The sequence below is a fragment of the Narcine bancroftii genome, chromosome 5 (genome assembly GCF_036971445.1).
Source record: "Narcine bancroftii isolate sNarBan1 chromosome 5, sNarBan1.hap1, whole genome shotgun sequence".
Lineage (NCBI taxonomy): Eukaryota > Metazoa > Chordata > Chondrichthyes > Torpediniformes > Narcinidae > Narcine > Narcine bancroftii.
In genome coordinates, this window is record NC_091473.1 from 74,295,320 (window position 1) to 74,308,717 (window position 13,398).

Sequence of the window (13,398 nt, forward strand, 5' to 3'; positions counted from 1 at the left end):
TCTTCTTTTCAGGTGATTTATTTGCATTTCTCTTCTAATGTGGTCTCCTGGAGAAACCAAATACGCCTCTATTAAGTCCACAAGAGAAAACCTGAACTTCAGTTCCCTGGTACTTTAATTCTCCTTCCGCATCCCACTCTGCTCCATCTACCTCCTTTTGTTTATGTGGGTAAGTCACTTGGGTAAGTCACTTTCTTGGTTTGTATCAGACTGATTGGCTTGAGGGTGACCTGTCTGTGATAATAATTCATTTTTTCCCCTCTTTCCACTAATGCTCTCTGACCTACTGAACATGAACTTCACCCCATCTATATTTCACATCTTTTGCAACTTCCTTTGCTTGTTTTATCTCTCTGTAAATTCCTTCATCAAACTTTCAACCAGACAGCTTCACCAACAACTTATCAGCACAAGAAGTCTGGTCTCATCCTCTCAGAAATATTCTCTTTTTCCAATCCATTTCTCTCCTGCTCTCTCTGAAAATTAAAGTCAAATTGTTCCTTTCCGATCCTTCAATTATTTCAACTTAAAATATCTGTTTCAAACTTCAAACATGCTGCCCATCTTGCGAGGTATGTAGTCAGAGTCATGCAGTTGCACAGCATTGAAATAAGCCCTTCTGCCCAACTCATTTATGCTGACTTTATCTCCCCCAGCTAGTCCAATTTGCCTGTGTTTGGCTCATATCCCTCTGAACAATGTGGATTCATGATTGCTGTTACTCTCTGGCAGCAGCGTTCCATGTAGATGTGGGAAGGGTTTTTACCTGTGTGTCTACTACATTTTGCAGGGCTTTACGCTTAGGGGTTTTGGTATGTCCCCATACCAAACATCTTAGCTTTATCAATGTTTCAGTGAAAGAAATGTTAGACATCAACCAAAGGGTCCTATGGATGTGCAGTAGGACTGAGATAATGTTGCATTTGGCATCTGAAAAACTAAGATAGCCTGATTTTAGGGCACCACGTATTATAAAATATCATCTATTTTTTGTGAAAGTCCTATTCTTTCCCTGCTCAATAGGTAAGTGGGAGGTACAGTCCATCATAATGCTGTGGTGGAACACTGTATTACAGTCATTGTACTGGTTGGCCCACCCCTGATACTGTAACTCCTTCCCCTCCAGCATTCCTAATAAAGGCAGTATTGCCCAATCCCCATTCTCATTACTGCTTTGGAATTGGGCCAACAGCATGTAAGATATGACTGTAAGTTTATAGTGGTTAAACCCTATTAATCTCGACTTCTAGTTTGTTGGTTCTAATTGATAGCATTACAATTTAATCACTATACCCATGTGCCATTGATATAGCTATTCAAGCAGAGAAGCTGGACACTGATCCCAAGGATCAATGTCTGCACTGTCTGAACGCCTTTATGAGGCAACGTGACATTCAGGAAGAGGTCGATAAGAGAGACCTGGTGTTTGGACAGGACGGCCACTGCATTTTCCAGATGATGAGAGACTATGAGACTTACTCAGCTGCTATGGGCCTCCTGCAAAAGCAATATCTGGCCCTGAAAAACATAATCTACACTATATACCTCCTGGGCAGCCATCGACAAGCATCAGCTGAATCCGTTAATGAGTACATTTGAGCCTTATGGGAGCTGGGGAGAGCTTGTGGCTGCACCAATGTTATGGCAGCCATCTACCAGCAGAAGCTGATCAGGGACGCCTGTGTGGCCGGTCTCAGGTCCGATCATAATCAACAAAGGCTCCTGGCAAAGGACAATTGGACCCCACAGGACATGGCCGACCTCGCAAGGGCACTAGAGATGGCCCAACAGAATGCGGAGGTTTACTCCACTGGCAGCGCAGCCACCACATGGGGAATTTGGGCACCATATTCTTGGGACGTGGGGTCTCAAACAGAATCTGTTATCGCCTAACACCCAAAGTGCTATTACTGCAGTCAAACAAAGCACCAGCAGAAGACTGCACTGGCAGAAACGTGACCTGTTCAAGTTGCAGAAGAAATGGACACTATGCAAGGGTATGCAGGTCCAGACCTTTCCCCTTGCAGCGCCGCGTATGAACAGCGACCATCACCATCTTGGACCGTGTCACTTCCAGTTGCAGAAAACAGCACAGCAGGGACCTGAGCACAGCGACCAGGGTAAATGTCACATTCGACTTCAGTTCCGGCGGTGAATGCATGCGAACCAATGGGGCACCCATCTTCAGGACGGACATCTGGGAGGCCGCTGATGTGCATATACAGTAGCAGTGAGTCAGACAACGAACTGATGCTGGTATCCATCATTCTGGATAAGAGCAGCCCACATCAATTAGCAAGGTTCACCATAGACATTGAGGTAAATGGCTGCACAAAAAAACTGCTTGCTTGACATGGGTAGCACCAAAAGCTTCATTCACCCGGGTAATGCTCTGATCACTCACAGTGACACCAGTCCAGTGTAAAATCTTGTTGGCCTCCAAGTCCCATTCAACCAAAATCTGGGGGTACTGCAGAGTAACACTAACCGTGGGTGGCACAAGCACAATAAATTAAAATTGCTCATGATGCCACAACTCTGTGTACCAGTCATATTGGGGTTTGATTTCCAGCACCAAATTAAAAGTTTTCTGATGGAATATGACAGGCCCCACCTCTCTTTCACTGTCTGTAAAAAACAACTGCTGAAACATCTGTTCATCTCCTGAACATAGCGAACCAGCAACCCGAACACCAACCTCCAGGTCCCACCACCCACTCTGTTCGAAAACCTCAACTGTAAGCCGGTGGCAACTAAGAGCAGATAATACAGGGAGAGATTTATCAAGGCTGAGGTAAAGCGGCTCCTGGCGGAGGGCATCATAGAACCCAGCATCAGCCCTTAGAGAGCGCAGGTAGTGGTGGTAAAGAGCAGAGAGAAGCACAGGATGGTTATCAACTACAGCCAGAGCACCAACTGGTTTTCCTTCTTGGACGCCTACCTCCTGCCTGCATAACCAACATGGTGAATGATATTGCCCAAATTTGTTTCTTCTCCACCACTGACCTCAAATCAGCCTATCATCAGCTCCCGATCCACCAAGAGGACGGCCTCCTCTACCATTTCCTCAGGGTCCCCTTTGGATGCACAAAAGGACTTTCAGTTTTCCAGAAGGAGATGGACCAATTGGTGGATGACCACCAACTGAAAGCCACAATTTCCAACCTGGACAATGTGACATCTGTTGCTATGACCTGCAAAAATTCCTCCAGACAGCAAAAGCCCTAAATCTCATGTATAACCAGAAGAAATGCGTGTTTCGCACTTCGCATCTGGCTACACTATGGTGTGTAGTGGAGAATGGAGTCACGGGATCCGATCCTGAATATATGCAGCACCTGCTGAAGCTCCCACTCCCTCATATCCTCAAGACCCAGAAAATGTGCCTAAGGTTCTTTTCATACTATTCACAACTGGTCCCTAGTGATGCAGACAAAGCCCACACCCTGGTAAAAAAATATTACTTTTCCCCCTTTGGCAGAAGCCCAAGCTACCTTCACCTGCATAAAAGGCAACATTACCAAGCCGGCGATGCACGCCATAGATGAATCCATCCCATTCCATGTGGAGAGCAGTGCATACAACTCCACCTTGGTTGCCATACTGAACCAGTCAGGAAGGCCAGTGGCATTTTTCTCACATAGCTTCCAGGGTTCCAAATTCTGGCACTCAGCAATTGAGAAAGAGGACCAGGCCATAGTGGAAACTGTGCATCACTGGAAAGATTATCCAGCCAGAAAACCATTCACCCTGCTGACTAACCAATGTGCAGTCGCATTTATGTTTAACAATAAACATTAGGGAAAAATTAAGAATGGCAAGATCCTGAGATGGAGAATTAAACTCTCCACCTACAATTATGAGATTTTGCACCGGCCCGGTAAGGTCTATCAGCCTCCCAATTCCCTGTCCCAGGGTACCAGCACTAACACACAAGCAGATCTTCTTCAAGCCCTTCACAACAGCCTCTGCCACCCCAGGGTCTATCACTTTGTGAGAACCTGCCACCTCCTGTAATTGTTTGAGGACATCAGAGAGCTGACCTGTAGCTGCCTGGTCTGTGGGAAGTGCAAGCTGCATTTCCATCAGCCGGAGAAAGCTCACCTGATCAAGGACACCCACCCCTTTGAATGTCTATGTATAAACGTGACTGACTTTCAGGACGGCCACTCCTTCATGAACCGGAATGTGTATTTCCTCAGCATTATTAATAATTACTCATGATTCCCATTCGCCACCTCCTGCCCAGATATGACTGGTCATTAAGTCCCTGCATAACCTCTTCACGTTCTTCAGATACCCGAGTTACATTCACATTGACCTGTGGTCCTCATTTATGATCAAGAAGTTGCACCATTACTTGTTGGCCAAAGGCATAGCTGCAAGTAAAACCACCAGCTATAACCCCCAGAGGGAATGGCCAGATGGAAAGGGAGAACAGCACCATTTGGGGGGTGAAGTCATCCTGGCCCATCCAAATCGCAGCCCATCACTCAGAGCACTGCCCAGGAGCCAACAGCTACACCTCAGCCGACACTGTGATGGTCAGTTCAACGGACAAAACCACCGGATAGGTTGGACCTGTAATTTGACTCTGAATGGACTCCGGCACTTCGCCCCGCTGGACTGTGTTTCAAAAGAAGGGGTGAAGGTGGTGGAACACTGTATTTCAGTCATTGTACTGGTTGGCCCGCCCTCAATACTGTAACTCCTCCCCCTCCAGATTCCTAATAAAGGCAGTATCACCAAAACCCCTCCCTCAATTCTGCCTTGAAATTGGGCCAACAGCATGAAAGATATGAGTGTAAGTTTATTGTGATTAAAGCCTAATAATCTCAACTTCTGGTCTGTCGGGTGCAATTGATAGCACTACAAATGTGCCAAGTGGGCCTCTTCGTAAATTCACAGGCAGGATTTTGGCCACGGGAGGAAAACTACTATGCATTTTTCCTGGTTGAAGCACATGATTAACACATTTATTTCTATACATTGTCCACAATAACTAAAAGAATCAACTCAAGACATGAATATAAAATTCTTGGTTGCTATCCAAGAGCAATTCTGAGGAAATGATGCACTGGGTTGCTATCTTTTGAGGCATTAAAATTATGTAAAAGGTTTCAGTGTCCTAAAAATCGAACAAATTACCCTTTGTATCCTGGGCAATATTTATCTCCCAAAACTGCATCGTAAACAGAATAATCAGTTATTACCACATGGCTTTTTGTGATATTTTACCTTGGGTATTAGCTACAAAATTCATGCAATAGAAAACATCTCTATTTCAAAAAAAATTTCATTAGCTGAACATGTTATAGGATGACCTTTCAAACTTGTAAACAACAGACCTTGTAAACTCACCAAAGGTGTTGTAGCATTAATTCACGATACACATGGTTTCCTGCTTTGAGCACTAATGCAAACCAGCAGTCCAGGACAAGGCTAATAATACAGTGAGATCCTGCTGCAGAAAAGGCCCAGTATAAATTCTATTGAATTTCAGGTACACAGAAGAAGTGCCCCTAATTTTGAGTGGCAACTACAATCAAACAGAATCTTAATGATAAGATGATATTTTTTTCCTCTCAGATCACACTGCTCATACTCTGTCAGTATTTAACAGCTGTGGACACCAAGAAGGAAAAATGAGATTACTTTTGGCCACATTTCAGGTGATGGAAATATTTTTAAAACTTTTATATTAAGGGTGATTTCAGTGATGTAGTCTATAGTATATGTAATTTCCACCTCTCATTCCCACACTGACATGTCTGTCCATGGCCTCATGTACTACCAGGTAGAAATTTTCACCCTAGGAAAGAGACTCTATCTATCTGATCTATACCTCTCATTATTTTATAAATATGTCAGGTCACCCCTCACCCTTCAACACTCCAGAGAAAACAATTCAAAGTATGTCTACCTTCTCCTTATAACTGATTCTAATCCTGACAATATCTAGGTAAACCACTTCTTCACCCACTCCAAAGCTTCCACATCCCATGTGACAACCAGAAGCACACACAAAACTCTAACTGTGGCACTACTAATGTTTCATACAACAGCAACTGATTGTGGATGTGTTTTAAATACTTTGGATATGATTGATGTTGACTTTCCCAGACATCACTCCAGGGCACTTGCTGCTTTCATACTGGCTGTTTCAGTAGAACTTCTGATGGACTGAGGCTGAACTGATTGCCTCAAGATGCTGAGTATTGTTGCAGGCAGCTGTAGAGTGAGCAACAACCCTCTCAGATTTTGGTCCCAAGCAAGCTGAAGACTAAACTCAGCATCTGCAACACTTTTTCAGTTATGTATGTTTCATGCAGGCTTCACTTTTGGTGTCTAATCCAAATTTTCTCAATTTCAAGTCTGCTGAATGATTCCACAATATGACATGAAATGTTGAAGCAGTGAAAAGAATCTTAAATTCAAGAAGTCTGCTGTTCATTCTAAAGTAGGTTCCACTTATCTACAGATCTCCTTAGCAAATGGGTGTGGGGGGGGGGGGGGAATTCAATGTTCCCTCTAATTTTGAGTCGTCAGAGTGCGCAAAAATCTTTTCCTGTGACAAAAATATGTGTTTGCTGAATACTTGTGCTAATGTAAACTTGAAATTGTTTAAGATAATTTTGACACACCCTAACTCTCATGGCTAATGAAACTGTATTAGCATGTTTTAACATAATACATGTATGATGCATTCTACATTTAGTTAAGATTTTATTCTATAATTTGAACTACTTTGTTCAGATCATTTTTTTCCATGAAGTAAAACATCAAGGAGTATTTCTTATTTTATGTGATGCAATGTCTAAATGAATTAATAACATCCATCTATTCAGATTAATTATTATTAGAGCTGTTGGAAATGGTTAAATCAAAACTCATTCAATTACAAAGCATGTTGACAAACTATCCAGATGCTTAATGTGAAAATCTTCACACATAGCACAGTTTATGAGGGTTTAAAAAATATTTAATATAAAACTGCACAGAATAACATACATATTTAAGTCAATCAATTATTTTTTTCCCTCTCCTGTCTTTGGTACTTACCCACTTTTGTAAACGCTATCTAGACTAATAGAACTTGCATCCAATTGATAGCTCTTGATTCTCATTAGCATATCCACATGACATTCACCTAAATGGTTTCTTAACTGGTTTTTGAGTTGATTCATTATGCTAAAATGTGTCTGAACAGCCCAGGAAAAGGCTAATAGTACAGTGAAATCTGCTGCAGAAAAGGCCCAGTATAAATTCTATTGAATTTAAATGCCATAACTGCTTGGTGATTAGTATGGTATGGTATGTGAGTGGGAAGGGAAGGGAAGGGCTGAGAACCACTACTTTGGACCCAATTGTTTCTAAACTATTTTGTTTGAGAAAAAATGTCATTGGGCAATTTCCTTTGGAGAGTGGACATAATGAGTCAATTATGTACGATTATTACAGTAGTTTTCAAAATTTCTTTCCACTCAATACCACCTTCAGCAATCCCTTACTAACCACACAACACCTATGGCATAGGGATTGCTGAAGGTAGAATGTGAGTTTAGTGGGGAAATTTGAAAACCACTGGTCTAAATGAACACAAATTAATAAAAGTTAAAAGTGAACTTGTATCTACTGTGATGTTTTCTTCACATTGTTGACTTCGCAAAACTTTAACTTTGTCACTCTATGAAACATTGTCTCCCAGATACGGCTTTCTTATCTTGTTAATTTTGCCTCATGCAAAATGAAGTGAATCAACCAGCATCAGGCTACACTTTTGCAGAATCTTGCACAGTGCAGCCAGTTCTTCAAAGACATCACTTAAAATGTCTTTATATGTGATGTTTATCAATTTCTTGTGACAGTATGTAGCCACGGGGTCATTTGACTTACTTCTTCAAAGTATGTGATGAGTATCTCATAATTTTTTTATTGTTGCCTACAATGCAAAGTGTATGGATAAGTGGACTGAAAGCAATAGCTTCATTTTCTGAGGCCTCGGCAATTTATTTAAATTTGCATCTTTTAACTGTAGATTGAGAAAATACTGTATAGATTGTTCCCATCAAAGTTTCAATGTTTCTTATTAACTTGACTTCCTTCCATGCATCACAAATCCCCATGGTGTGCTACACGGTGTTGCTGAATTAAGTGCGGAATGTCCTATTTCAGTCTTGCAATGACACCATTAACTCTGCCCAACATTACTGACATTCCGTCACCATTTTATGGAGGTCAAGTTTTTTCTCTTCAAAAAACTGCTTAATCACTGAATCAATAGAAGAAGCATCACATGCCTGTGGTAGAACTATTCCACCAAAAAAAAACCGTTGTATACACAGTACTATCTTTAGGATTGAACTTGACATACAGAATGAGACATTTGTTGACAGATATGTCTCTGGTTTCATCAAATGCTAGTGTGTGAAAATTTGCTGATATTATTTCTTCAAACATGTCTTTCTGAACAATATAGTTGATAGTCTCCAGAAATTTGAACACATAATTGTTGCTTCAGCAGCTGTCAAGGAGTTGAATCTACTTTTCCGCACGTTCCTTAACAACTGAATGTAGAGTTATTCATTTCAACAGCTAACAGAACTCTGTCGATAAGAACTTTGATCTCCTCTTTTGGTGTCGAAGTTTCTACTATTTTGTTAAGGCATTAAACTTTAGAGATAGCATGTGGGACTTGGTAGCTGCATTCCACGTGAGAAGATCACTCACAGTTTACGAAAGAAACATCATGTATTTTGGAAAATAGGGCACCCATATTTGAAAAATGTGAGTATGATTGTTTACAGACTCACTGAAGACTTCATTTCTTAGTAACCTCCAATATTACATTTTATGATATATACATATATATATATATAGTTTATTCTTTCGACATTCTCCAGTCCTTTTTCTATCTTTTCTTTTTATCTTTTTCTGGGGGTCAGGGGAGGAGTAGTTTGTACACCACATGTATAATCTTTGAATTTTTTTTATTCAATGAAATGTATTAACTGTTGTGGTTTAAAATTTGTAAATAAAATATTCAAAAAAAAATCATTCAACTTTAAACAAACTTGCAGTTCTTTTGCACTTCACACCCTTCGCTTCTTTTGAACTCGACATAGTGAATTAATATTTTTTTCAACAAAAACTCAGTAAGCTATCTACAGAATTTGAAACAGATCTCCAAAAACTTTGATATGAACACTGTCCCTGAAAAATGGCTGCAGCTGTGCTACAGCTGTACAAACCAAACAGAAAAGGTGAAGAAACATAAGTTAGTGATATGCAAATGTGGTATTTGAAAAATTGACTAATGAGTTAACAGAAACAGTTAGCTAAAAGATTATTTTCAGTAAGAATAATTATTAATTACAACATTATTTTAGGTAACTGACCTTGTGTGCGCACATTAATTTCCTTTGTGCACTGGTTGCAAAACGTGTGTCAACATAGAAACATAGAAGATAGGAGCAGGAGATAGGTCATTCGACCCTTCGAGCCTGCTCCGCCATTCAATGAGATCATGGCTGATCTTAAAGTTCAGTACCCCGTCCCCGCCTTCTCTCCGTAACCTTTAATGTAGTACGCTGCACACACGTACAGCTTAGAGGGAACAGTGGGGATTTTATCTGCTAGCTTTAATGTAGGAATGCAAGTTCAACTGATCTATGTGATTCTTCTTGTTTGTCCAAATATAATCCAAATATGCTTTTACTCAGTTTAATTTTGCAGCACACTGATGTGAACTAAAATAATCAGCAAAAAATATACAATGCTTGCAAGAAGCTAAAAAGACCAAGTGGTGGGTAAGCTACTGTATATCATTTGGCTTAGTCAAATATAAGCCGATGGGGAAAAAAGATATTCATAGACCCTGGAAATGCAGTTCATGTTCTGTATGACTGCAGTTCCCCTGTTGGAATATACTTCAGAACATGATCTCGTATAGCGCTGTTGATTATAGAGTTGTCTATGCTGAAAGATGTCGGCGATGTTATTCGTGGTATTTCACTACCTCCTCCCCTGCTGGAAAACACTGCATATTACATCCTTATCATTTATTAAAAATGTCTTGAACAACAAAGCTTAAAAATAATTAAAAGGATTTTATGAGTATTTCAATAAACACAATCAATTTTAACAATTGTGTTAATATACTTCTGTCCTTTACAACAGTTCTATTATTTTGGATTCAACAGTGAAGTATTGAACTTGTCACACACTTTCAAAGCGTCTTTGCAGTTTAAGTATAGAGCAACGTAGCCAAGTGACTATTCCCACATCGATTTCCATGAATCCAGCATTGGAGTGACAGCAGGAGTAGCAAACAGATAACTGCTGCTTCCATCTCTACGTTAACTTAGGAATCTCAATTTTATGACGATTAGATGAGGAATTTTCAACATTTTCCCTGCCAAATCCACGAAACAACCTATTCCTAGTATAAATTTACAAATTATCTTCATTGTCAGAATACGTCTGATTGCAAGTTTTCACCACTTGTATGATTTATTTTCTTTTCAGTATATTTTACCACCATTACTCTCATCTATGAAAACAAATGTCGTTGCCTAATGAAGCATTACTCTGAGGTTATATTTTTACGTTTAAATTCATGAAGTCAAACCTAAGGTTACCTCGTTTAACAATAATGAATCACTTACCTAAAAAGTGTTTGCACGTTCACTATAGTTTTAGCATCTGCCATATAATCTTCCTCAGCACTCATTGTGCTTTCTTTGTCCACCACAACCATATTGGCAGCAAAAGTCACACCACACCTCAGCAGATCGTCTAGACTTTAGGACAGTAAAAAGCAAAAGATCAATATTCTCCAGAGAGCTCATCACCAAATCTGCACCAGAAACTACCTAATTCCCTTCGTAGTTCCTGGCATAATTTTGCACAGTATTTATTAAATAATGGCATGACAGGATACATTAGTAAAATTATGACAACAACGTACCCAATACTGAATAATTGGAATTTCTTTCTCATTTTTCTCCTCACAAAAATTTACAGCTGAGAATTATATTACATAAATGTGTTTATCTTTCTATTTATTTAGTTGGAATGAAGTATAGAACCACAGACTTTTTCACACTTGCATTATGCAACAGTCAACAATATGCAATCTTCAAAATGCTTACATGTCTCAACATATCTGTTAGCATCTATAAGTAGGATCGAGAACTAGGGATTTCAAGAAAAGTTGAAACAGAGCTGGGAAATTTTCAAGTGGATTTGGATATATTTTTCTTTCAAGTGTTCAGTTTTGATATTGCTACATGTGAAATAGAAGAGGTAAGGATTTATAGAAGCAGATATTGAGGTACAGTGAAGTGTGAGAATAACTGGAGTGCATCATTTTGAGGGCTGGACTTTATTGACAGGTTTTAAGTGGAGTAGAGTTGAAAGTTCTGGCCTTAAAGTATCAGCTGCTTGTAGGCATAGTCTCAGCAAAGCCTAGGGTCAGTGACAGGCCATGATATTTCTTATGACATCTCGAGAAATACTCCTAGCTTTGCAAAATTAATTTTAAAACATATCTTAGTTGTCTATTGTCACTGCACTATTGGGTAATACTGATAAGGGGAATGCACACTCTCCCTGATCAGACACTTCTGAAGTGATGCCAAAAGCAAATAAAGGATCATTTGGTTTACATGCTGTTTGATTTGTACAAAACAATATAAAAATGCTTCTACCAAAAATAATATAAAATTAATTTTTCATGTTCCTCTCTAACAACGGAAATAAAAACACAAAATAAATACCTGTCTGTGGAAAACTATGGGAAAATTATTAATGAAAATGGTCAATAATTATATCAAAACCTTCTTGAAATGTAAAAAAAAACAAATAAATTGATCTTTTCCAAGTTTATTGTAATTGAGCAGTCCTACATTTTTAAAAAAATGATCTATTTAACATAGAACACTGCAGCACAGTACAGGCTCTTCAGCCCTCGATGTAATGTTGGTCATATATTCTTTTTTAAAAAAGTACTGAACCCTCCCTATCCTGTAATCCTCTATTTTTCTTCCATCCATGTGCCTGTCTAAGAGCCTCTTAAATGTACCTAATGTAAGGGCGGACAACCTTTTAATTTTTTTATGTTCAATTTAGACATACAGTACAATAATAGGCCATTACGGTCCATGAGTATGTACTGGGGGTGTACGTTAATTGAGCAGCATGGACTCGTGGGCTGAAATGGCACCGTGCTATATGTCTAAATTAAAAATTAAAAGGTTGGCCACACTTGCCAATGTTTTGGTCTCCATCAAATTTACCCCTCATATCTCCCCTAAACTTCCCTCCCTTCATTTTGTAAACATGTCCTCTGCTGTTTGCTATTCTTGCCCTGGGAAACAGGTGCTGGCTGTCCACCCTATCTATGCTTCTCATATACTCTATTAAGTCTCCTCTCGTCCTTCTACACTTCAAATAAATAAGACCCAGCTCTTCTAGCCTTCCCTCATAAGACTTAATTTCCAATCCAAGTAACATTATGATAAATCTCTTCTGTACCCTCTCTATAGCTTCCATATCATTCCTGTAATGAGGTCACCAGAACTGAACACAATACTCTAAGTGTGGTCTCCCCAGAGATTTGTTGAGTTCCAGCATGACCTCCCTTCTCTTGAACTCAATCCCCTTATTAATGAAGCTCAGCATCCCATAGACCCTCTTAACTATCCTATCGACATGTGCGACAACCTTGAGGGATGTGTGGATTTGGACCCCAAGGTCCATCTGTTTATCCACACTCTTAAGTAACCAACCATTAACCCAGTACTCAGCCTTCTGGTTTGTTCCTCCAAAATACATCAGTTCACACTTACCTAGATTGAACTCCATCTACCACTTTTTTGCCCATCTCTGCATCCTGTCTATATCCTCTTGTAATCTTTGACAACCTTTAGTTCCCTCCACAACTCCTCCAGTCTTCGTATATCAGTCAATTTACTGACCCATCTTTCCTCCTCTTCATTCAGGTTATTTATAAAAATCTCAAAGAGAAGGGGTCCCAGAACAGACACTTGCAGTACTCCACTAGTCACTGACCTCCAGGCAGAATACTTTCCTTCAACAACTACATTCTACTTTCTATCTGCAAGCCATTTTGTTTTTATCCACACAGCCAGAGTTCCATGGATCCCATGCCTCATGACTTTCTGAACAAGGCTCTCATGTAGGATCATGTTAAATACCTTACTAAAATTCATTTAGACCACATCTACTGCCTTACCTTCATCAATTTGTTTTGTTACCTACTCAAAAAAGTCAAGTAGGCTCATAAGGCATTGCCTTTCCTTCACAAATTCATGCTATCTTTAAGTAGACTGTACTTTCCAAATACTCAAAGATCCTATCCTTAAGAATCCTCTT

At 39.7% G+C, this 13,398-nt stretch overlaps 1 protein-coding gene across 5 annotated transcripts in view; it reads right to left on the reverse strand.

Annotated features, from left to right (window-relative positions):
* kcnt2a (potassium channel, subfamily T, member 2a) overlaps positions 1–13,398 on the reverse strand; it is a 1,068,826-nt gene that overhangs the window by 456,391 nt on the left and 599,037 nt on the right. For all 5 annotated transcript variants that reach the window (XM_069937843.1, XM_069937844.1, XM_069937846.1 and 2 more), the window contains one exon: positions 10,668–10,802. In XM_069937843.1, coding sequence (XP_069793944.1) covers positions 10,668–10,802 — 135 coding nt within the window. The remainder of the gene's footprint in view (positions 1–10,667; positions 10,803–13,398) is intronic.